This window comes from Balaenoptera borealis (assembly GCF_965194805.1).
Source record: "Balaenoptera borealis genome assembly, chromosome: 14".
NCBI lineage: Eukaryota > Metazoa > Chordata > Mammalia > Artiodactyla > Balaenopteridae > Balaenoptera > Balaenoptera borealis.
In genome coordinates, this window is record NC_138875.1 from 83294995 (window position 1) to 83321082 (window position 26088).

At 43.0% G+C, this 26088-nt stretch overlaps 1 protein-coding gene and 1 long non-coding RNA gene across 2 annotated transcripts in view; one reads left to right on the forward strand and one right to left on the reverse strand.

Moving 5' to 3' along the window:
- Positions 1-10183, forward strand: part of LOC309611480 — a 79018-nt gene extending 68835 nt beyond the window's left edge. The window contains exon 6 of the long non-coding RNA XR_014234546.1: positions 8362-10183. This is a non-coding gene — a long non-coding RNA (uncharacterized lncRNA). The remainder of the gene's footprint in view (positions 1-8361) is intronic.
- ATP2A2 (ATPase sarcoplasmic/endoplasmic reticulum Ca2+ transporting 2) overlaps positions 1-11902 on the reverse strand; it is a 62445-nt gene extending 50543 nt beyond the window's left edge. Inside the window, 4 exon segments of the mRNA XM_082355866.1 lie at positions 2498-2602; positions 10297-10379; positions 10465-10482; positions 11187-11902. Of these exon segments, the coding sequence (XP_082211992.1) occupies positions 2498-2602; positions 10297-10379; positions 10465-10482; positions 11187-11304 (324 nt within the window). The 5' untranslated portion in view covers positions 11305-11902.
- Between the last annotated feature and the right edge of the window lie 14186 nt (positions 11903-26088).

The window sequence follows — 26088 nt, forward strand, 5'->3', positions numbered from 1 at the left end:
TTAAGACTTTGCCTTCCAATGCAGGGGGTTCAGGTTCGATCCCTGGTCAGGAAGCTAAGATCCCACATGCCTTGTGGCCAAAAAACCAAAACATAGAACAGAAGCAATATTGTAACAAATTCAATAAAGACTTAAAAAAAAAAATGTTCCACATTAAAAATCAGGGGGACTTCCCTGGTGGCGCAGTGGTTAAGCATCTGCCTGCCAATGCAGGGGACACGGGTTCTAGCCCTGGTCCAGGAAGATCCCACATACCACAGAGCAACTAAGCCCATGCGCCACAACTACTGGGCCTGCACTCTAGAGCCTGCGAGCCACAACTACTGAGCCCACCTGCCTAGAGCCCGTGTTCCGCAACAAGAGAAGCCACCGCACCTCAACGAAGAGTAGCCCCCACTCACCGCAGCTAGAGAAAGCCCGCGTGAAGCAACAAAGACCCAACACAGCCAAACATAAATTTATTAAAAAAAAAAACAAAAACAAACAAACAAACAACAAAAAACAGGTCAGCTTGGGGAAAAACAAATACACCTAACTTACTACGAACAAAAACTTAGAAGACCTTCTAAGGTTTCCTTTGTTCTAAAAGTTACAACTCCTACCTCCTCCACTCAAACCTAAATAGGTCTAAATGTCATTCCTCAAACACACTTTGTACCTCTCTGCTCATGCCACCCCCTCTCTGGAATATTCTCCCCAGCTTCCACCCACTAAAGTCCCACTTCTTTATAGTTCCCCCAATTGCTTGTCAGCCTTCCTTGATGACACTGATCAGAAATACATGCCCCACCCCTCCCAAATACTACCTTACACTATAATTATAACTTTCATTACTTCCAGAAAGCAAGAACCCTATAGTATTTATTGCTCATACCCTTCTGTATATTATGTAATAGGATATCCATCAAAAATATTACTCTTTTCTTTAAGCTAAGACATATCTAAAAGTCCTGTGAAAATTGCTATAAAATTTTACTTTGGAGTTCAGATCAGCCTGGCCCTGGATATAAATCCCAGATACTCTATGTATGTACTATCTGTATGGCCTTTGATAAGTCAATCACTCTGAACTTCTGTCACATCTGTCCAATGGGAATATCATCTGCCTTACAAAATCACTCTGAGCATGAAAAGGGAATATATATGAGGTATCTATTATGTAACTGACATAAATTAATTTAAAAATGCATATTACTAACTTGAGAAGGACAATCTAATGCTATATGTTGTTTCTTTTGCCTAAATTATTCACAAAAAGATCATTTCTATTTAAATAAAAGCAATTTTTAAAAAATCAAAATAAGAGGAATGTAGCACAATTAAAAATTTCTTCTAAGTAGGCTTCCTTCTATATGAGCTCACCACATAAAGGCCTTCATGTTTATTAATAAGATCAGAAGTTTACGATTCCAATAGGACTAAGTATGTTTATAAGATGCTTCCACTTTACGAATGACAGATGCACTCTATTTTAGTCCTGAAAGAGGTGACTTTATCTATCAAAAATCTAAAAGATCAATACTTAAAAGATGAATGAGAGGAACTTCCCTGGTGGCACAGTGATTAAGAATCCACAGTCTTAAAAAAGTTAAATTCTCAAACTAGCTATCTGCAGAAGACCAATCATGCAAATATGGGGCAGATGTGTGATCCCATTATGTTTCTGTAGTAAAATTAGCTTCCATTCTGTGAATAAGAAAGGCCTGGGGGACTTCCCTGGCGGCGCAGTGGTTAAGAATCCACCTGCCAATGCAGGAGACATGGGTTCAAGCCCTGGTCCGGGAAGATCCCACATGCCACAGAGCAACTAAGCCCGTGAGCCACAACTACTGAGCCTGCGCTCTAGAGCCCACGAGCCACAACTACTGAGCCCACGCGCCACAACTACTGAAGCCTGCACACTCTAGGGCCTGTGCTCTACAAGAGAAGCCACAGCAATGAGGAGCCAGCACTGCAAGGAAGAGTAGCCCCCGCTCGCCGCAACTAGAGAAAGCACGCATGCAGCAATGAAGACCCAACGCAGCCAAAAATAAATAAATAAAATAAATAAATTAAAAAAAAAAAAAAAAAAAAAGAAAGGCCTGGGTACTGGGCAGTTAAGGGAAAATAGCCAGGAATATGCTCTGAAGGTAAAATTATTTAGGATTTAAACAATTTTTATAGCTAAATATATACACACACACACACACACACACACACACCCACCCACCCACCAAGGAGAATAAAAGTTTTTCATAGGAAGCAACTAGAAAATATAAAGAGAATACTGGTTGTCAAATTTTCTGGTTTTCCTTAAGTAGCTTCTTTATCCACTGTTCTTAATTCCATGCTACCATGAAGGGTGAGCAATTTTAACTGCAAAGTATATATGCATGAGGTCTAAAATTTTGCCATTAAATAAACAGATAAACACACGTAGTTCCACAGATTGTTTTAACACAGTTTAAATCACTTACGTAAATTACCAAAATTTCGCACTGCAGGAATTTTTGCTTACCTGCCATACACCCACAATTGCATTGGCTACTAATATAAGTAAAATCACAAAGGGTTCTACAAAAGCTGTAATTGTTTCTTCACCTTCTTCAAACCAAGCCAAAACCTAAAAGAGAAATGGCATGCGTTAGAACTGTAATGTGTTCTTACAACAAAAGCGGCTGGCATTAAAGGAATTATTATGATACATAAAATCTCTTTTCTTACCATCCTTAGAAACAAAAGGTAGCAAAATGTAATGACATAAACAACAAGCTTATTATCTTGTTCCCAATAATTCTTAAGACTCAAAACTATAAACTTCTTAATAATACCCTTAAGAACTAATTTATTTTTTCATGTAATAATTGGTTCAAAATCCAAAACAAATACTTTTGGGGAACTAAATCCCATTCATTTTCTGTGTATATTTTTCAAAAGAAATAAAACAAATTCCTGATTTTGTTAAAGCAAAAGGCAATCATGAAACTTTGTTAATCTGGTTAATAGTCACATCAAATAATACCTATGTGGCACAAATTCATAGTAAAAACAACTTAATCATTGACTCAAAATTAGAGTATATAATCTGCTAATGTCCCACGTATTTTCAGTGGTGTTGCTGAAGGCCATTACTGCAAGGTTGTTCTGCGATCAGGAATGTATTTTGAAGGTTATCCTCCATATGATATCTAGTATAGGAACACAGCACTTCAGAGATGACATAAATCCAAAAATGTTTTACCTGGGCACAGAACACTGTCCCAAGAAAAATGAGCAGAGAATTAACTTCTAGCTCACACAAGCCACACTGTACTTTCTAACTGAGCAACCCTATGAAGAAAGAATCCAACACAATGAATCTTAAAATAATAAACAACATAGTAAAAGAGGCATCTAAATGGTTAAAAATTTAACAACCAATTTTTGTGGAAAACTGCCAATCCAAAAAGGATGTTAAAGGTATCTCATGATACAGTCTGGGAGGTAAGATTTGCCTTTGCCCTTTAACACTGCTTAAAATGTTTGTATATTCCACAATGAAATCTTTTCTTTAAAAGATCTATTCAGTAAACAATGAAAGCACTGTTTCTGATACTTTTTAATATTGTCAGATATGATGTATGGCAATAATGAAGCCATCTGGCGACTACATTTGTACCTAGTGGAATACTATAAAGTGAGCTTTGACACAAACAGCAAACAACCAGAAAGATGATTAAGGCAAGACCCAACATGAATTTTGCAAGTAAAAGAGGGTAACAATGAATTAACAACAAATATCAATTTGTTAGGCAGCTATGCTCACCACTATACCACCAACAAAAGAAATATCAATTTGAGCAGGAAAAAAACCAGGAGACCCAAGGCCAGGTCCTGAAAGACGCCAATCACCACTGACAGCTAATGAACCAGGGCAAGCAGAACACCAGAATGAATATAAATTGTTGCTGCAAGCTTTCAGCTGGGCATTCCTGGTGTTAAGGCCAGGCCTAATGGCAGGATGAAAACTTCTCTAGGAAGTTATAAATTTTGATAGATGCAAGATCACAGCTGCTTTGATACTAGCCTTTCAAACATTTGCCAAGGAGAACATATCAGAAATAAGAAACTTAATTAGCTCTTGGGGGAGAAAAATTGCTCAACTTGAAGAGTAACGAGGACCTTTAGAAAAGGTCAGTGAGGCATTAGCAACTGTAAGATAAGCTTCACACCTTGTTAAAGCGGGTATGAATTTCCCTCTTGGCAGCTAGGCCTGAGGAACAAACTTAAAGCAATATCCCACATAAGCTGGAACAAAGGAAAAGACTAAAGCAAGCAAGCAGTGACAGGACTATCAAAGCAAACCTCTACTTTTCAAGAAATGTGTGGTTCCTTTGCACAAGTGGTGTTTATCAATAACGCAATAATCCTCATCTGTATTATGTAGTAGCCTTTTCTTCCACTATGTGACTTTAAATGTTTATGTGTAAGAAACACAGGCATTCATAGTTATTTGAGGGTTCTGTACAATGTATAATTACTGCCTGATGAGAAACTAGTGGGCAAATCTCTTAGTGTGGAAGGACAGTGCTGAACCTATTTAACACTGACAACTACCAATTTTCTAATATTTTAAAAAATATTTTGAAACCCACAAATAACCCAAAGAATTAAGTGCTACAACTCAAAATAAAGATGAACCGTATTTCATTTACTGCTAAGAACCAATCCAGTCAATCATGTTCAAACCACATGGTGCAGTCCTTCATGGTTTTGTTCTATTGAAAAGAAAACCTCTCTTGTGTAAATGGGAAGATGAAGCTGACAAATGAAAGATCCCATGAGATGGGGAAGGGGGTAGTGAAGAGGGAAACTGGATGAGTGACAAATTATTATGTCTTATTAGCATTAAAGTACAGTCAGTTCATAATTATGGTTTACCAGAAGTTATACAAAATATACAGGGGGCAGAGAGAATGTTTCTAAAAAATCTTTATTGAGAACAGGTTGAATATAAAGGATTATCTGTTTGTATTTCCTTTTGTTGACTATTCTATCCCCAGGGATCTAGAAGAGTCTCTGGTACATAGTTGATGCTCACTATATATTTATTGAATAGATGCATGAATAAACAAAACAAAATCTCATAAAACGTCTAAGGTACAAGTCCCTACCTGGCAGTCTATGAACTTAAACATTAAGAGAGCAAAAAGGTAACCAACCTCATTAACAATATCAAATGGAAGTGGAAGGAAAAGCTACTGCAGTATAATTTTAGGCATAGTGTTTCTTCTTTCTTTGCTTTGCACTATTAATACAGTAACAGTACTTCTGGGGCTTACAGTATCCAGCTACAGCAAGTTCAAAAGTTTCAAACTTGTCAATCCTATTCAAAGTAAACACTTGCTAGGTTACTTTATTTATTTAATTTTATTTATTTATTTGTTTTACTTTATTTATTTAGTTCCCCGACCAGGGATCGAACCTGGGTCCTGGCAGTGAAAGCACCGAGTCCTAACCACTGGGAATTCACTTGCTAGGTTACTTTAGACAGGGTAGGGTATCTTCTAATTGTTATATGGAAGACTGATCTCTGTATATCACCATAACTTCTGAGAGTACAGCCGAAAGATGCCAGAGAGCAGGGTTTAATGAATTAAGCAAATTTTAATCCAAGGTAAAAAGGCATGTTCTGGTATAAACTAGGAGACAGTCATGGTACCATGACTCAGTTATCTACACGTTAGGATAATGTGCAGAGCTCTTAACAAGAACATAAGAAGAAAATGAGAGACCATAAGCACATTCTTAAGGCTGAGGGTCTTAAAACATGTATCAGGTCTGCATTCCCCCTTGTATCCTTAGAAATTTGCAATGCCTTAGGGCACCCAAACATTTGTTCAATGAAGGAGAAAATTTACATCAAGAAATTAAAAAAGAGGAAACAGAAATAAAGTATCACCAATAACTGTTACAGCAATTTTCTGAGGTGAGAAACAAAAGTTCAGCCATTATAAAAAAAATAGTATGAATTATAGACTATAGATTCTCTTCTGAACCACACATAAAGCTTATGTGAAAACACTCTTCAATATTTTCAGATTTGAAAATACAATCTTCTTTAAAAGAAAACAAAAAACCCCATACACATTCACCTTTCAAACCATATTTTAAAGACAGGCTCTAAATAAATTACTTAAACCAATCACTAAACTGCCCATTTTGTCCTTCAAAATAATTAAAACACAGGAAAAATTTAAAATCACTACATTATCAAATACTTTTTGAATATATCTTACTGAGAAAACCAACACAAACTCATCCAAATATTTGTTATATCAAAAGCACTAACCTGGGACTTCCCTAGTGGCGCAGTGCTTAAGAATCCGCCTACCAATGCAGGGGACACAGGTTCGAGCCCTGGTCTGGGAAGATCCCACATGCCACGGAGCAGCTAAGCCCGTGCGCCACAGCTACTGAGCCTGCGCTCTAGAGCCCACGAGCCACAACTGCTGAGCCTGAGTGCTGCAACTACTGAAGCCCACGCGCCTAGAGCCCGTGCTCCGCAACAAGAGAAGCCACCACAATGGGAAGCCCGCGCACCGCAACCAAGAGTAGCCCCCGCTCGCTGCAACTAGAGAAAGCCTGCGCGCGCAGCAACGAAGACCCAACGCAGCCAAAAATAAATAAAAAACAAATTAATTAAAGAAAAGAAGCACTAACCTAGGTTCTAAAAGGAATTATGAATCCCTTCAAAGGTTCCAGTAGGAAGAAAAGACAAATTATTCAAATGTAAATCAAAGTTGAGAAGTGCCCTGGTCTAAAAAAGTTTTATTAGCATTTTAGGGTCAATCTAAGTAGCTGAGATAGGGAAATGGGGGTGAAGGGTAGAGAAGCTTATGCAAATTGTGTTACCAGAGAGGACTTTATGATTCTGACAGATGAGACAAATATGGTCCTCAAGCTCACCTCTCCTGACTGCCCTATTTGAAAACTGCACTCCTTCCACAGTCTCCCCTATTCCGCCACCACCAACCATGTTATTTTTTTCCACAGCACTATCTCCAATCCAACAGTTTATTATATATTTTACTTTTATCTGTCTCCACTAGAACATCAGCTCCAGGTAAGAGACCGTGTATTTCGTTCCATGCTGTGTTCCCAGTGTTTGTGCCATGTACCTAAGGTGCTCAATTCCTAACAAAGCAGGGAAGAGAGAAAAGAACAGGCATTCCAATTAAGCAACCATATGATGTGTTATATGAAGGGCAAAGTTGGTGAACAAGGGGGATGGAAGGAAAAAGTGAAAAGGATAGGAAGGTACTGAACGTCAAGTTAAGGAATTTCTAATGTTACTTCACATACAATGGGAGATATATAGCTCACTTCTTCCAATCCAAGTGACAAGTTAATTAAACTTTATCCCTACAGGTCACAAGTATAAAACATTAATGCTGTTTCCTACTTTCTGCCAACGCAAAATATTAACTCTGGTTAACAGTTTACTACTTAGATATTTGAAATATATCACTAAAGCCTAGTATTTCTTAACTTGAGCAGAACCTGATGATGTATCATATATAGATTATAAAAACTGCCTATTTGCTTCTCCAAAAGAGCATGTATATTTTACCATTTTTCCTTTTAAACGAATAGGAATGAACTGACTACCACAAAAAGCTCAGTGGTCTTTTCAAAGGTAAAGAAATGTGGAATGAAAAGGGTCAAGTATAATGTAGCAGTAGTGCTAATCCCACATGAAGAAAATCAACAAGTTTTATATCTGCAATTTCTTGATCAAACAAATCAAATTGTTACAGTACTTCCTAAACAATAAATGTTTAAACTTTTCTGTTTAACAACCCATAAAATAAAAATGTAACATAGTTCATTTCCTAAGCAATAACTCCATGTAGTTACCAAAAAGGTAACTCAAATTTCAACTCCAAAATATAGCTCTATAAAGCTACAAAAAGCCAACATCCTACCTTACAACAAAATTAAAGCTTTTATTTAAAAACCCATTTGAGGGAATTCCCTGGCACTCCAGTGGTTAGGATTCGGGGCTTTCACTGCTGTGGCCGGGTTCATTCCCTGATCGGGGAACTACAGATCCTGCAAGCTGTGCAGCACAGCCAAAAAATAAAATAGAATAATAATAAAAAAAAAAAAATGTGAAAATGCCCAGAAGATTTAAGCTCCTTACTTCAAAGTAAAACTCACATCATTATTTCAAAATATTAATATAAAGTCACTCAAACTGGCCACTCAAGAGATCCTATACAACCCAAATAGTCAATAGCTTGTCTACTGGAAGTAATGCCACCGATGTTACAACACTGCCTTAAATTACACACACAAAATAACTCAATAAAAATTTATTTTATCTCTTCTTGTATATAGCAGCTGATTAACTTCTAAGAGATCCCCGATGACCTTATTGAAGCCCAGTATTAAAACTACCAAACTTGGGCTTCCCTGGTGGCGCAGTGGTTGAGAATCTGCCTGCCAATGCAGGGGACACGGGTTCGAGCCCTGGTCTGGGAAGGTCCCACATGCCGCGGAGCGACTAAGCCCGTGAGCCACAACTACTGAGCCTGCGCGTCTGGAGCCTGTGCTCCGCAACGAGAGGCCGCGACAGTGAGAGGCCCGCGCACCGCGATGAAGAGTGGCCCCCGCTCGCCACAACTAGAGAAAGTCCTCGCACAGAAACAAAGACCCAACACAGCCAAAAATAAATAAATAAATAAATTTATTTATAAAACTACCAAACTTGAGACTATTTTAAAATTACGTAGCCAGCTTAAACATAAACATTATACTACCTCAAACACATTATTTGTTTTGTTCCAGGACAATGTATTGAAACTAATTAATCAAACAGCTCTATTCCTTTATCTGAATTGGTAAAGCAGCAGCCACTTACTGAAGGGGAATTTTTTTTAACCAACCAAGAAAAAACAGACACGTATAAGGTATGGAGTGATTAATTCAGGATGCTTAATGATTTGCTATGACACTCTCTTAATTTTATTCAATGAAAACCGTAGAAAACATTCGTGAGGAATTAATTATTAACGGCTACACATCACTTGGCTAACATGGCATGACATATGAAAGTCTCATGGCAGAATCTGCGTACAGAAACTCCAAAAAAGTTCACCTCTTGCCAATTTTTTCCCTTCACCTAAAGTAAAGAAATGCCCACTGCTTCGTGTATTTAGTTCTCAAAATAGCCCTCTAGGGTAAGGTTGTCAATAAAGACAGAGGTAGATCCCTGAGGCCTGCATGCTTACAAACACACAAAAATGAAACCTTGAAGCTGTGTCAAGTTTGCAAAGCCTGAAACAAGTTTTCGCACTGAGTGAATTTCACTTCCCATCTTGGTTTTTATAAGAATAAAATACTGTACTTTAAGAACAAAAGGCATCTCATGCTGTTAGGATTAGGAACATCTGTGTCCTATTCATGACCATTTTTAGGAAAACTTCGAAATCCAATGCCCAAGAAAAAAAATGCAATAAAAAAATCAATATTGAACACACAAAAAATGTTAATAATAACCTAGAATTATCCTTTCCAACCCCCATCACCTTTCTTCTGCTGTTCTTTGCATTTCACCAGTTTCTTAGCAACCATACAGAACTCAAGCTGGTAAGCACATAGAGAACATGAAAAAAGTTTTGTTTTTTTTTTTTTCTTTTAAGATCTAGAACCAATTGTACTAAACCTTGTTCTCTCAACCTAGGAGCCACTCAAGACAGGGGTCCAATTTAGATAAATATACCACCCTAAAGGTCAGTGACCAAATTTGGTCAACAGTGGTGCCATCACTGCCGTCATCATTCTTGTCACTGTCAGAAACAACTGTCACCTTGCCATTACCAGGAAGGGAGAGCAACTGGAATATTCCTTTTGTAAGTTCTATTTACAGACTACAAAGAGCCCAACATCATCTTAGTATGATCTTACACAACGGAAGAACCCAAAACAGAAAAGGCCTTCCAATAAAGAACTTTTTGATATTAAAAGCTGATAAACCACAAGAATTTATAAGACCCTGCTTGCCGCATTTGGGAACAATTTCTAACTGCACTGCCAATGTCAGACATCCATTTATTTTCTGTACGCGAATGGCTTCAAATGTTTTATTTATAAGTTTAAAATACCTAGGGAATCAAAAAAAAAAACCACCCCCCAAAACCCCACACAAAACATTAAGAAACAGCTTAAATCTCCAAATATAATGTTCTCACTCAATAGACATTTGTTTCCTGGTTTTTCATCTATGGTATAGTCTCAACTTTTTGGAGATAAAGTAAATTTCTTTATACTTACAAAAGATATACATGCTGCCAACAATAAAATTCTAACTAATAAGTCTTCAAACTGCTCAATCACAAGTTCCAGCAAGGTTTTTCCTGTTAGAAACAAACATATCTGTTGTAAATGTCATCTTAAGATCAGCACACAAAGTGGGGGAAGAAACGTGTTAAGATTACTCACCTTCTTCAGCCGGTAACTCTGTAGAATGTAGAAATTCACCAGGCAACGTGTCAAGAGGGGGGAAAAAAAACATTTTAGCACTCTGCCTTTACAAAAAGAATTACTAAATTATCACTGTCTTTGAAAGACGCACCTAGATATATGAACATTCAACCGTATTTAAGAGAAATCATACCAAAATGGTACCCCAAGAAAATATGCAGTATTTGTTGTATTGATCTACTCCAAAACGTGAAATCTCATCACCACCTAAGCAAGGCTCCTGAAACAAGGAGTCATTTCAGCTCTGTCATCACTTCTGCCAGATGTGTAACTTTGGGTAGTACAAGAACGGTCAGAGGCATTCTCAACTACAACGCCTCATAAACCGGGTAGGGACGAGAAAATGTCTCGCAGGGCTCAACCCAGATGCAGGAGGCTCATCCCTCCCTCCGCCGGGGCCAGCTGCTGCTCGTGAGAAGCCGCGAAGCTAGCTGCGTGCGGGGAAGGTCAAGGGCTGGAGCCACGAGGAAGTCGAGAGGAGGCGCAGACCCGACCCCGGCGCCCCCAGCCTGCAACCCCTCTCCCGCGGGGCCGGCGCGCGGGCTCAACCCGCCGCCTGCAGCCCTAGGCAGGCGCGGAGCCGAGACCCACGAGGTGGAGCTCGGTCAGCCATCTTTCCTGGCTCTCGGGCCCGCGCCTAGCCGCGCGGCGCCGCTGCAGCCCCGGCGCCGGGCACCTACCGTTGGAGCCCCATCTCTCCTTGAGCTTCTTGACCTGCTCCAGGCTCAGCCCTGTGCTTTCGTTGACGCAGAAGTGGCCCAGCACTTCCTCTACCGTCTTTGTGTGCGCGTTCTCCATGGCTGCGGGGGCCAGGCCGTCCTCGCCTCCAGTCCCCGCGGCCTCCTCGCCTCCGCCTCGCACTCGGGCCGCGGGCTCGTGCCACCCCGGGCGCCCAGGCGCGGACTGGCCTCTCCCCCCTCCTTCTCCTACTCCGGCCGCTTCCGCCTCGCCGGGCGCTGAATCACCCCGCGCCCCCTCCCCCAGCAACCGCCCCTCTCGCAGCCCGGCCCTCGCCGGCGCCCGCCCCGGGCACAGCTGGACGGTGGGGGGGCCTCCCGACCCTCCCTCCCCTCGTCAGAAGGGAGGGCCTCCTTCACCCTCAACCGCCCGCCGGGAGTGCAGGCCGCGGCCCCCAGGCCCCCTCCCCGTTCTCCTGAGGTGATTCTCGGCCCCGCCCGGGCCGGAGGAGGGGGCGCTCGGCCGACCCCTGAGAGCGGAACGGAGCAACGGAGGAGAGCCGGCGGGGTGATGCGCGGCGCGCTCGCCCTCTCCCCTCAGCTCTGCACCCCCGACAGCAGTGGAAGAAACCGCAGCGTAGGGGAAGGAGGTGGCGTCGGGGACGGATCCGCGGCGGCTGCTCTAATAGCATTTATCCGCCGCTGCCTCCCCTCTCGCCGCCGCCGCGGCATGTGGACGCCGCTCATTGGCCGAGAGGGCCCAGCGCGGCGCGGGAGGCGCGGCCCCGCCCCCTCCCTCAGGCTCCCTCCCTCCCGCGCGACTTGCGCCCACGCGGCCGCGCAAGCCCCGCCTCCTCCCGCGCACCGCCCCCAGGAACCCGGATCGAAGTCGGCGTGCACGCGCCCTGCGCGCTCTGACCGGCTGTTAGGCGGAGAGGCCTTGGCCTCTCTTTGGCTAATGCGGGTCTCGATTCCCGCCCGGCTCAACCACCTGCAGACGTAGAACCCAGGGAGGTGGAGGGCTCACGTGGGCTCCCTGCACTCGCTGCCCCCAGGGAACTGCCTACCCTTCAGAGTCGGCCTCGGGTTGGGGTGGGTGATTGGGAAGGCGAGGCTGAGGAACCTTACGAACTCGGTCGGCGCAGAGCTTCACCGAAGCGCGCTGGGGTTGGTGTTCTTGGCTCGCCCCCTTGCCCTCCACCCCCCAGGGCCGCACTCTGCAACCCAATCTGTGTACTTCAGAGCCCCTCTTAGGAACCGAGGGGAGGAATTCCTCAGTTCACTTCCCACACGGCCAAAATCCCTCATCTGTCGCTTCAGGAACACCGCATCCCACACCCCGCGCCGAGAGCTCCACCGCATGCAAATAAATACCAGCCCTTCCCCAGCAGCTTCTGGTGCTCTGACTGAGGGAACCCCACTCTGGGGAGAGGAAGAAGGAGGTTTTATATTGTTTTTAATATCCCACACAGCCTTTGATACATGTCTGCATGGAAGTCACAGATTACGCTACTGTAACTGCTAAATAAGCGAGAGTTGTGCTAGAAGGTGCCTCGCTTGGGCATTGATCAAGGCTATTTTCTAGACTGCCCCTTTCCCCAATAGGGGAAAAAAGGACTTTAATCCAAAAATCTATTCTTAAACCACAGATAATCTGCTCTTGAGGTCTGTAGAAAACCTACCTCAACAAGGACCTACTGTATAGCACAGGGAACTCTTCTCAATATTCTGTAATAACCTAAATGGGAAAAGAATCTGAGAAAGAACATATATATATATATATAACTAAATCACGTAGCTGTACACCTGAAACTAACACAACATTGTAAATCAACTATACTCTAATATAAAATAAAAAGTAAATTAAAAAAAAAGAAAACCTATGTAACGGCAAGATAAAGGGAATTTTGCCAATATAAAAAAATTAGACAACAGAGAAAGGGACCTTCTCATTGAATTCTTGAGCAAAAGGTGAACACATTTGCATCACAAAGGGCAGTTTTCTTAAGGGACTATGTTGCAGAATGAAGCATTTAGTCCACTTTTGTGTTTGGCTATGGTGTACCATCCACAGGAGCCAAGGCAGAACAAAAATCACCTCAGTTGTCCCAGATGGCTCAGCTTCAGGACTTAAAGTCCTTTAACAGATGCAAATCACAGTGCATTACCTAGCTGAAAAAATCAGGCACGTCATTTTATTTGTCATTTCATTTAATTATTTCCAAGGAGTGGAGGCCGGTATACAGTTTTGATTGATACTTGGAAAAGGACCAACAAAATCCTACCCCAAATAAACAAACAAAAATTCTAGTGTATGGCAATGCACTAAGAGAAGCAAAGTGGAAACTGGTTAGGTCACAGGATTGGAGCCTCTTCCAGCAGGGACACGTGGCTGCACGGTGGGGGGTGTGGTAATGGAGGGCTGGTGGTTCTTTTCCCCCTCAGACCAGGTCTGCACCACTTCTTACCAACGCCTCTGCCTCACCCCAGCGAGTGTAAAAGCACTCCAGGCAGGAGGATTGTTACCTTTCTCAGCCTGGAAATTATCTTGAGCATTTGACTTTGGATCTCCGTTCTGTGGCTTGGTCTCTGCTTGGGGTTGTAAGTGCTTCTGCTTCTTGAGCTTCTTGAGAGGTTCCTGATCTGTGCTTTTGTACTGAATGCTCTTCCCCAGATCTCTGAGCTCCTAGTTCCATGTTATTGTTCAGATCTCAGCTTACATGTTACCTTCTCAGAGATGTCTTGACTGACTGCTTAAAGGGCTACCCTCCCCAGTCACCCTCGCTATCACATTACTGTTTTATTTTCTTCACAGCACTTATCTCTGATGTTGTATTTTTTGCTTAGCTGTTTACTGCCTGTCTCCCCCTACTAGGACGTAGGCTCCATGAGAACAGCATGTCTTGTCTAGCTTGTCCATCTTCAGGATATAGGAGTCCCCTGGTATACACTCATCATTTATTGAATGCCTACTATTTGAGTGAATGAAAGAGCCCCACCATCCCTGATCTATCAGTGACTTGCAAAGGGCCTGGCTTTGAGAGGACCTCAGCAAATTTTTGCTGAACTCAAGTTTATTGATTACCAGTGTGTGATATAAACCGGAAGGCCTCTGAACTACTCGCCTCATGTGAATGGCTGTGAAGGTTAGGTTTAAAACGAACAAACAGGGACTTCCCTGGTGGTCCAGTGGCTAAGACTCAGCACTCCCAATGCAGGGGGCCTGGGTTCAATCCCTGGTCAGGGAACTAGATCCCACATGCTGCAACTAAAGATCCCACATGCGGCACCGAAGTTCCTGCGTGCCGCAACTAAGACCCAGCACAGACAAATAAATAAATATTAAAAGCGGACAAACAAAAAACAAAGTGAGGCAGCATTATAGGTTTCTCAGAGACGAGTAATGTCTAAGTTCACATTGGTCGTGTTACCAGACTGTTCTTTGCAAATTTCCTGGAGGTTGGAATACAGGTAATCCTCAACGTACCATGGGATTACGTCCTGATAAACCCATCATAAGTTGAAAATATCATAATTCGAAAATGTATGTAAGACACCTAACCTACTGAGCTTCATAGCTTAGTCTAGCCTACCTTCAACGTGCTCAGCACACATTAGCCTACAGTTGGGCAAAATCATCTAACACAAGACCTATTTTACAATAAAGTATTGAATATCTCATGTAATTTATTTAAAGGGAAAAACAGAATGGTTTTAAGTGTATCAGTATTTACCCTTGTGATCTGCGCAGCCTATTGGGAGCTGCAGCTCGCTGCTGCTGCCCAGCATCTTAAGAGAGGATGGTACTGCGTATTGATAGCCTGGGAAAAGATCAAAATTCAGTTTCTACTGAATGTGTATCACTTTTGCACCATCTTGAAGTTGAAAAATTGTAGGTCAAACCATCATAAGTCAGGGATGGTCTGTATTCCCTTAAACTGAAACAGTGTGCTCTTCAGCCTGGGGTTGGCCCCTTCTGTATCACATACTAATTATGCCCTTGGTTCCTCAACCCATTGGTGTCTCTGAAACCTGTTGTTTATTAATTTATTTTTATAATGGTCACAGTGGCTTTTCTTTTTTAATTGGGGTATAATTGCTTTACAATGTTCTGGTAGTTTCTGCTGTAGAGTGAAGTGAATCAGCTATATGTATACATATATCCCCTCTTTTTTGGATTTCCTTCCCATTTAGGTCACCACAGACCATTGAGTAGAGTTCCCTGTGCTATACAGCAGGTTCTCATTAGTTATCTACTTTATACATATTAGTGTATATATGTCAATCCCAATCTCCCAGTTCATCCCACCCTCCTTCCCCCCTTGGTGTCCATACGTTTGTTTTCTACATCTGTGTCTCTATTTTTGCTTTTCAATGGTTCATCTGTACCATTTTTCTAGATTCCACATATATGCATTAATATACAATATTTGTTTTTCTGACTTACTTCCCTCTGTATGACAGTCTCTAGGTCCACCCACATCTCTACAAATGACCCAATTTCATTCCTTTTTATGGCTGAGTAATATTCCATTGTATATATGTACTACATCTTCTTTATCCATTCATCTGTCGATAGACATTTAGGTTGCTTCCATGACCTGGCTATTGTAAATAGTGTTGCAACGAACATTGGGGTGAAACCTGTTATTTAGAGGTTGCCAAAATTTAGCAAAACATAGCCTCCCAAAGGCAGAAAGATCTATCTACTCTTACGTAGAAATAGACTTATGCTCAATGTATGTTTTTTTTTTTTTAAAGAAACATTTTTTTAAATTAATTAATTAATTATTTATTTTTATTTATGGCTGTGTTGGGTCTTCATTTCTGTGCGAGGGCTTTCTCTAGTTGCGGCAAGTGGGGGCCACTCTTCATCGCGGTGCGCGGACCTCTCACTATCGCGGCCTCTCTTGTTGCGGAGCACAGGCTCCAGACGCGCAGGCTCAGTAATTGTGGCTCACGGGCCTAGTTGCTCCGCGGCATGTGGGATCTTCCCAGACCAGGGCTCGAACCCGTGTCCCATGCATTGGCAGGCAGATTCTCAACCACTGCGCTACCAGGGAAGCCCTCAATGTATTTTATACACATGCTTCTTGTTAATAAGGTTAAACAAAGTAAGAATGGGTTTTAGAAATACAGTTGACCCTTGAACAACACAGGTTTGAACTGTGTGGGTCCACTCACATGCATATTTTTTTCTATAATGAATATCGGAGTACTATATGATCTGCCTATGGTTGGTTGAATCCTCGGATTTGGAACTACAGATGTGGAGGAACCGTGTATGTATGTGGGCCAACTCGGACTTTCAACCTCATGGAGGGTGGGTGCCTCTAACCCCCCTGTTGTTCAAGGGTCAACTGTACTGTATTTTTCACCAAGGATTGTAGCTATTTTCAGTCGGTTGGGGACAGGGAGAGGAAAAAAGAGAAACTGTGATTCAGAAAGATGGATGATTTGATCAAAGAACCTCAAAGGAATTAATAAAGGAGGATATTATCTGGTAGTAGGCAGGCTGGTTTAAAAAGCTAGGTAGACAGAAAAGGCCCAGTAGAAAAGAATGACATGCTAACTTCCCAACGCTCTACAACCCTCCTGTAAGGCAATGGAGATGGTAAAAGGCAGTCTGTTCCATATTTGGACAGCTCTAATCATTAAAGCCATCTCATTCTGGGCTGAATCCACCTCCCACTAACAACTTCTCCTATACATTGGTTCTTGTTTAGCCCTTTGGAATAACTCTGAATAAGTTTAATCCCTCCTCTGTGTGCGAGCTCTTCCAGTACTTCAAGATATTTATTGTGCTTTTTAAGAGTCTCTTTTCTCAGCTAAAAAGAACAGCTCTGTCTCTGAGCTGTGCCTTGTATAGCGGGAGTCTGCAACCCCTCAGCATCCTTGTCGTCCAGTCGCGGAGACACCCAACACTAAAGACAGAAGTCTGGGAAGGATCTTGCGGTGGAGTTATCACTGTTCACCTTTGTTTCAATGCTTTCCCCTGCACATTGTTGATTTGTGTTATCAATTCAAAAATGAGTCCTGTATATCTAAACTGCAGTCATTTAATCTTCCCATCGTCTACTTGCACTATTGATTCTTTTTAACCCAGGCACTGAACTCTGACTGTAATGGAATGTTCTCCTGTTGACTTTGGCCCATCTTTGCAGTCCGCTGTGGTCTTCTGGAGTCTTCAAGTGATGTTTTAGCCATATGCCCGAACGTGGGTTACACACAAATTTGATAAGCATGACTTCTGTCAACTGCTATAAATCAACTTGACTACAGGTACCAAAGTCAGGAAAGTAAAAATCTTATAATGCACTCTCTTGCCTCCTTACCTCCCATAACACATTATTATACAGGTCATTCTTTTGGTTGAGCACCTGATGTAGTCAGCGTGACTTAAGGATCATGATAGATGAAAAATACATATTTACGTACTAGACTCAGAACTGGCACAGTAAGGTGTTTACACTGAAAGGTAAGTGGGAATTAAGGCCATCCAACTTAGTCACATCTGCTGTCTCTTACTGACTCCGGAACACATGCTTATTGAGTAGAATGCCGGGCAAAATTGCCTGCACTATTTACATTCTTTGTTCTGTAAATTGTTGGGCAGCCCCCTTACAGGCCTACAAGGCCTGCACTTGCCCAGCTTCAAGACCAAAGAAAGAGCCCAGAGTTAGCAACAGAGACAGCAACGGTTTAATGGATAGGGGAGCTTACACGTCTGAAGCGAGGTCCTGGAGCAACAACCCCACTGCGGGCAGGACATGGTGGCAGTCTTCGCTCCCGAGGGGAATGGGAGATTGACGTCAGGTTGGCTCATTAGTTACTAGGGAAACCAGCAGAGGGGCATGCCCCTCACCACCCCTTTGATATCACTAGCTGGGGCAAGTACATAGGAAGGTCAGTCATGTGTGTAGGGTATAGGTGAAGCTGGCACTCGTCAGGCAGGAGATGTACAGAGAGCAAGAGAACAGCCATCTTGAGTGGCCTGACCATACATAAATTAAAGTGTCTTAAGGTAATCATGAGATGTTGGTCCACTGTATTATTATCTAGCCTACATTTCTCTACTGGTCCATAGGAACTTAACGAGAGAACTCTGTCGAATGTGTCGCTAAGATCTAAGTAAATTGTCTACAGCAGTCCATATTCTAGTGATCTTTTCACAGACATGTGTCCCGTTTGGCATGGCTTGTGTTACTGATCACATGTCAGTGCCTAGTGACCACCATTTTTTCTACATGCCCACAAACTATAACTTTAACATCTGAGAATTTGCCGAACTTAACAGAATGTCTTTTCCAGAATTTGGCCCTCTCCCATTAATAAGCATTCTTTTGATGGCTAAGCGTCAAAAAACCAACTGATTAGCTTATGCTTATAAAAAAAAGGACTTATTGGGGAATAGACTCCAAATTCAGCACAGCTTGATCCAGGTGCTCAAATAAAGTAACTGAGAATCTCAGAGCAAAACTCTGTTTTGCTTTGCTTTTTACGGTCTTGTGAATTCTCTCCAGGTGGTAGCACATATGACCCCCAGCATCTCCAGTTTACAGTCCACCAAGTTTAGCAATCTCAATGGAAGGAAAGGGCTAATATTTTCTCTGGGCCATGTGTCCACCCCTGGAAGCAGGGATTGTGGTCAGCTCCACCTGAACTTCATGGACAGAGAGTAGGGGGAGAAGTGGGTCCCCAAAGCAGTGGTTTTCAAACTTTGGCATGCATCAACATCACCTGGGTGGCTTGTAAAAACAGACCGCGGGGTCCCTACCTCCAGAATTCTCATTCAGTAGGTCTGGGATGGAGACCAAGAATTTGCATTTCTAACAAGTTGCCACGTGATGTCGATGCTGCAACTTCAGGACCCACACCCTGAAAAACAATACCCCAGAGGAAGGTCCTGGTGCTGTTACCAGAAGGAGGGGAACGGATGTTGGGCTAGCAAAACCAAAGATATGTACTTCACCGAGAAAAGTCAAAGATCTAACAGACTTGGAGGAAGCGGAGGTAACTAGCATGGAGCACTGGAAACCTTGTTTGGAGATGCCCTAGATTCTTCCATTGCAGCTTTCAGTTTCATCTGCCCTATATTGACCACAACCTCCCCTCCGATTCTAAGCTCCTGCCACAGTGGATCATTACCTGTTCCTCTGCACCTCTGCTCAGAGGTTCCTGCTTGGATATGCCTGGTGAACGCTTAATCAGCCTTCAAAATGAAGGCTCAAACCCTACCCCATTTGGGAAGCCTTCCCTGATAAGGACCAGCTCCATCACTTCCATCCTCACCACCCAGAAAATTACTTGCTCCTTCTTCTGTGTCCCACGCAGCACTTTGTATATCACTCAGCTCTGCTACAGTAACTCAGCTTTACTTCCTGCTTCTCTGGCTGATCCTTTCAGCCTTCTTTTCACGCACCTCCCCCTCTCCTACTCAACCTGAAATGTGCAGTGTCCTACCACTGAGGACTTAGCCTTCTTCTCTATCTGGATTTTGCCTTAGGCCCATTGGTTTAAACCACACCAAAATATTGATGACACACCCATTTGTATGTCCAGACTCCTACACCCAGCTCTCTACCTGACTTTGCCATTTGACTGGGGCTTGGACTCCTGTGAGAATGACAGGGGGGGGTGGGGGTGGGGGCTGGGGCGACCCTCCCTCGGAGAAGTGAGCTGTGAATAATATACATCCGTTTGCATATTCAGAGCTGAGACAACAGCATTCGGGTCAGAAGGAAAAGCAAAGGAGACAGACCCAAAGAGTACTCTTTTACTGCACTCATCACTAGCACTTACTCACCTGATTATAAACTCCAGGAGAGCAGGGATCATATGCCTTTAGGATATATGCACAGTGATGAATGAACGTGTGATAATTATTTGCTTTAAGGACTTTGAGTGTCCCTTATTTGTGTCCCCAGTGCCTAGCACAGTGTGGCCCATGTGGCAGGTGCTCAGTACACGTCTGTCTACTGCATCAATTAATAAGGCCCTTCACTTCCTTTGCTATTACTGCTCTGGGGGAAAAAAAAAGTTACCATTAAAAAAAAAAAAAAAATTAAAGAAGAGAAACCCATACAGCACAGTGCCAAACAAAGTACTGTGGAATGGTTTTCAAAACCATAGCTCCCTGATGGGATAATGTAGTTTAAATATAGCAGCTATTTTTTCCCTCCAGTCGGTTTGTTCTTTGATTTTTGTGGAAAGATTTCAAAAGTTCTCCTCCACTGCCCTCCTTCCTCACCCTGCCCCGCCACCAAGGTACTCAGACCTTAAACAGCAAAATGCTTAAAATGCAGAGATGACAGGGCCTCCTGAACCTGGTAGAAAAATGAACAGTGATTAAATGCGATTTTTAATTTTAAATGATGAGTTCCCCCTTCCCTGCCAGGTGCCAGGGTGTTGCTCTAGCAGTAGTGGTAGCACAGTGAGCAGGTAGAGTTTCCGACGAGGGGCAGAAATCCAAGGACTGTGAATGCAGTGGATAGAGTTGCAGTGGGCAAATTCCTAGAATAGGATCTTTGTTCCCAAGCTGACCAGCTCACTCCCTTGATGTCCCACAATAGAAAAAAAAAAGGGGGGTGGGGTGGAGGTGGCAGAGGCATGTTTAGGTCTCCTACTGTGATCCCGCTGTAGTTAACCTGATAGTTCACAAAAGATCCCAGGAGGTTGGCTGCCCTCGCAAGTCACCTTGTGATTCTCTCCTGATTTTGGAGAGGGGGAGGGTGGGGGACACTGTGTATCCTGAGGAAAGCATGTCTGACAAGGCTGATCTGTGCCATCTGGGAGGATGCATCATGAGCCCCATCTGGCTCCAGCAGGCTGCCGAGGCTGAGGCAGTGGTCCCCTCCCAGCACACCCCGACCGCTCCTGTCCCTCTCCAGCCCGCTCAGCCTTCATCTTTCCCCTCTTCCTAGCCTTTGCCTCCTTTTCCACAATCCCTTTTGCTCCCTTCTCCCACCCGTGGCTTCTCTCCATCTCCCACCCCTCTGCGAGGTGGGGCTGGTTGGGAGTGCTCTCACGCAGGCCCCTTGGGGACAGCCCTGCTGCTTCACTTCGTCCTCCTGCACCACCCAGATCGTGTCCTGGAGACCGATAAACTCATTGTAAGGTCCTGTCTTGTGTCTCACTTGCTGGAGTCCAGAGGTACAGGACAACTGCCTCTCCTTCTCTTAGCTGCTTTCCATCTCAAAGGGTGGTAGAACATAGGGCCTCTGCTTTACTCTTCAAGCTTAACGTTGGAAACTTCTCAGGTGGGTCCAATCTGCATAGATGGGGGATGGGTGGAGTACAAGAAAGCAGAGGCTTGGCCGGAGTTGTTTGCAAACATTAGGCGTTTCTCTTCCATGACTCATCAGAGGACAGCAGAGTCCTCCCTCTTCCCGGAATGCCGCAAACCCATGGCCAACTCCTACCCCCATCTTACCCCCAAAATAAAACAACCCACACATAGAGCTTTGTCCTCAAAAATCAGATTTCCCCTGAAGATCTGACATGGCAGCTTGGAGAGGGGGGCATTTTGAGGCCTCAGAAGAACAGCCTCTAAGAGGATTCTCTGACTGGGGAGAGAGGTAGCTGCAGAAACAGCCTGGTGACTCGAAAGCAAAGAAAGTGCATGTGTTGTTAGGATGGGTCTTTTCAAGACAAGTGCCTTCACCCTCTCCTCACTTCCCCCAACCTTTCTACTTAGTACCTTCCTAATATAAAACCTGGCACAGACAACCTTTGGGTCAGTTAGAAAAAAATAGGCTGGATTTCCCTGGTGCTCCCAATGCAGGGGGCGCTGGTTCTATCCCAGGTCAGGGAATTAAGATCCCACATGAAAAAAAAAAAAAAAAAAAAAGGCCGATGCAGATAAAAAGGAAGGAAAGGAGACAAAAAGGAAGACATCATTTATTTGACACATATTTGCCAAGCATGTGTTGTCTCACTCCATCCTTAGGACAAGCCCATCTGATAGGTTACCATTATCATCTCTATTTTTCCAGACACATCTAATTCTCAGAGAGGTTTAAGTCATTTGCTGAAGTCATACAATTAGAAATCACTATTCAATAAACAGTGTTGGGAATAGAAGATTATTTGTATGGAGAAGAATTAGATTGGAGCTATTCCTCACACCATGAAATGCAATCAATTTCTTATGGGAAAGAGAGTTAAACAGTAGAAAAAAATTTGTAAAACAATTAAAAGAAGCAACAAAAGCATACATGTGTGGAAGGGAGATAAATTTCTAAGTACTTCAGATAAAGGAACATTTTAAATTTGCATAACAAAGGGCCACAAAACAAATGGAGGGAATATATGCACACAATTTTGGAAAGAAACTAGATGATTGCTGAAAAAACTTCATGTTAGGAGTCTGATTCAATGACTGCATAAATGCACTCAGAGAAAGACACATGCACATAGATCTTGACTGTAGCAAGTATCTCTGTGGCTGGTCCCAGATCAGTCCCTACTCCCACTATGGTAGGATCCCACTAGTGGATCATTCTGAGGCTCGCAGAACTACACCCTCCTCAGGGTGGGGAAGGGACAGCTGATTAATTCACTGCACAGGGAGCCGAGAAAGAGGCAAAGCAGAAAGCTACATCCACTGAAAACTGCACAAGGAGGCTGCCGCCAGCAGAATGCAGTGACCTGAGCTGGAATTCTGCCAAGACAGTGGGATTAGATTCCCAAGCGCTGGCCAAAATGGGCCCCGGGATTTTTATTTTTATTCGTTTTCCATTACAACTGCACGGCAACACAAACAAGCCCCAAAACAATGTGAGCCACCGAGAGTCGTTTTCCCTTGCGGGTGCCATCCCGATACCACACATGCTGCTGACCTTATCTTACCGAAGTTTAGAATTAAGAGTTTGATTACTCACTTCCGTACCAACCGTAATGGTAGAAAGGCATTATGATTGCCCAACTAACGCCACGTGCACAGAAAAAGGGATATAAAGCAAGACGTGCACGTGGAGCCCATTGTAACCAAGAATAAAAACTTGTTGGGACTTCCCTGGCGGTCCAGTGGTTGAGACTCCGAGCTTCCACTGCAGGGGGCGTGGGTTCCATCCTTGGTGGGGGAACTAAGATTCCACATGTCGCGTGGTGGTGCGGCCAAAAAATTATAAACAAACAAACAAAAAAACTTGAGAAGTCAGTGGAAATCTAAGAAAAGTTAGGTCTGGCTCTCCCAGTCCCCCAAGATCAGGGGCCTGTAGGCACTGGGAGTGAAAGATACCTGACCACAGGCAAATGAATGTCAATTACAAAAGGGCACTGGGGTGGGGAAGGAAGGGAAAGGGCTTAGTGCATCAGAACCAGACTTCAGGCTAATGATACTCTCAGAGGGTACTTTGTAGACGTCAGACATTAGGGATTTTTTTCTTCTTTTTTTGGCCGAGCCACGTGGCATGCGGGATCTTAGTCCCCTGACCAGGGATCGAACCCGTGCCCTCTGCAGTGGAAGCTCAGAGTCCCGACCACTGGACTGCCAGGGAATTCCCCAGGGATGTTTTAACTTGTGATTTGCCCTGTTCCAGCTACATGATTTCATGTTATCACAGGTCTTCAAAATACCACTTTTCACAAATTGTGGGGAAACAAATTCAGAGAACTGCAGCCACCTGGTAAGGAAAGCATGCTCTTAGACAAACTACTTAACCAATGTCCCTAGTTCCTCACTGGTCAAATGCGGATAACAGAATCTACCTCATGCAGATTTCCTGAATGTGAAGTGCAGAGCGCAACGCCTGGTACAGCTGGTAGAGAGACACACCTTTGTCTTAGGCTCACCTTAAGATCCAGCCCTTTTAAAACAAAACATTCGGTTTAATCTCATAACAACAAACACATCATTAACATAATTGAGGATACAGAGGCTCCATATCCCCCTCTCCCTTTTAAAGAAACATGCTCGACATATAAAAAAAAGTACAATAATAATATAATATATACCCACCATCCAGTGTAAGAAATACATGATTTGTACCATGGGAGTTCTTTGTGAGCTCCTTGAACTCACTCTCCACCTTGCTTTCCCAGTGATAACCTCCACCCTGAACTTGAAGTTTGTCATTCTCATGCATATTTTTATATTTTGACTACAGATATATAGATCCAAAAACAATTTTGCAAACTGTACTGTTTTGCATTTTTCAGATTTTACATAAACCTCACCAATTCTGTGCATGTCCTGTATCTTGCTTTTTTTACTTACCACTAATGAGTTTTTTTTTTTTTTTTAGGTTTATCCACAAAGATATATGTAGCTCTGGTTACTTCATTTTTGTTGCTATGTAGTTACTTATATTTTTTAAATAAACAAGTAAAACCACACAGAAAAAGCTGAAATCCTCATTGTGCCCTTTCCCCTACCATCCATCTTATAAGTAGTTTACAATGTTAGGCTTCCCAGGTAAAATCAAAGATGAGGATTTCACTTTCTCTCTCTTCCCAAAACACTTAGCTCTGTTTGTTTTTTCCTCTGCTTCCAAAATTGATGAGACTTCATTTAAAGCTGCCAAATTTCACACTGCAGGTGCCTGTAAACAGACTGTCTGGTTTGCACTGTAGAGAATTCATCTTCGTGTAGGTCAGGTCCCACCCCCAATTTCAGACTGAGAAGGCTGCTCCTACCTGGAAGAAAGCTGAAGCCAGCATTGCCATGGGGTCTGGCACTGCAGGGGACTTGGCTGATGACATTTCTCGATTGTCAGGCTTTTGATAGAGCCTTAGTATTAAGAGAGAATCAAGTAAAACCTGCAGGTCAGCAGGAGTTTTTCACTCACCCCCACCCCCATCGGGCATATTTCAGTTATCTTAAAGGTAGAATGGTGTGAATGCCCAGACATCTGCTTATAAACTTTCCTTTTGGTCTTTCCTCTGAGCTACCCCAATAATTCTTATGCTTTAGTTTGCTTGAGAAATACTGTATGGGAGAGTTGTTTACACGAAATCATACATATTGCACTTTGTTGGCAATTGAAGAGACTTTCGGACGTGGTTTTGACTATAGTTAATTTTCACCTTGCTCATCATACACAATGTAATTCCTTTGTGTAAGTTTTCAATAAATGCTAGTTATTACTATTGTTATTGAAGTATATAACAAAATTTGCAAAAATATTAGAAGAAAAAACTCAATTTGTGGTACCATGGAAAATGGCCAGTGCGTATGAAGATGATGTTTTGGGTCTTCCAGATACTGTGTTCCGGGGTGGACCAGGTGGCCTGGTGAGATGTGACGGGGGAGCCTGCCATGCCACATGTGTGGGGTCTGCTACACAGCAGACAGGCTTTCACCCCAAGTTTCGTTACTGAGCTAATCTTTGGCATGTGTATAACTGCATTGTACAGTGCCCTCCCTCTTCTTTTTTTTTTTTTTTATTGTGGTAAAAGCATGGTAAAATGGTTTACCATCGTAAATATTTTAAAGTGCACAGTCCAGTAGTATTAACTAGGTGCACATTGTCGTACAACAGATCTCTAAAACATTTTCATCCTGCAAGACTGAAATTCTATACCCATTGAACAACACTGCCCCTCTTTCCCTTCCCCCCTCAGCCCCTGGCCACTACCATTCTGCTTTCTGTTTCTAAGAGTTTGACTACTTTATATACCTCATATAAGTGGAATGATGCAGTACTTGTCTTTTTATGACTCGCATATCTCACTTAGCATAATGTCCTCAAGGTTCACATACATTGTAGCAGGTATCAGAATTTCCTTATGTTTTTTAAAATACATTTATTTATTTATTTATTTTTGGCTGCGTTGGGTCTTCGTTGTTGCGCGCGGGCTTCTCATTGCAGTGGCTTCTCTTGCTGTGGAGCACGGGCTCTAGGTGCGTGGGCTCAGTAGTTGTGGGGCACGGGCTTAGTTGCTCCGCGGCATGTGGGATCTT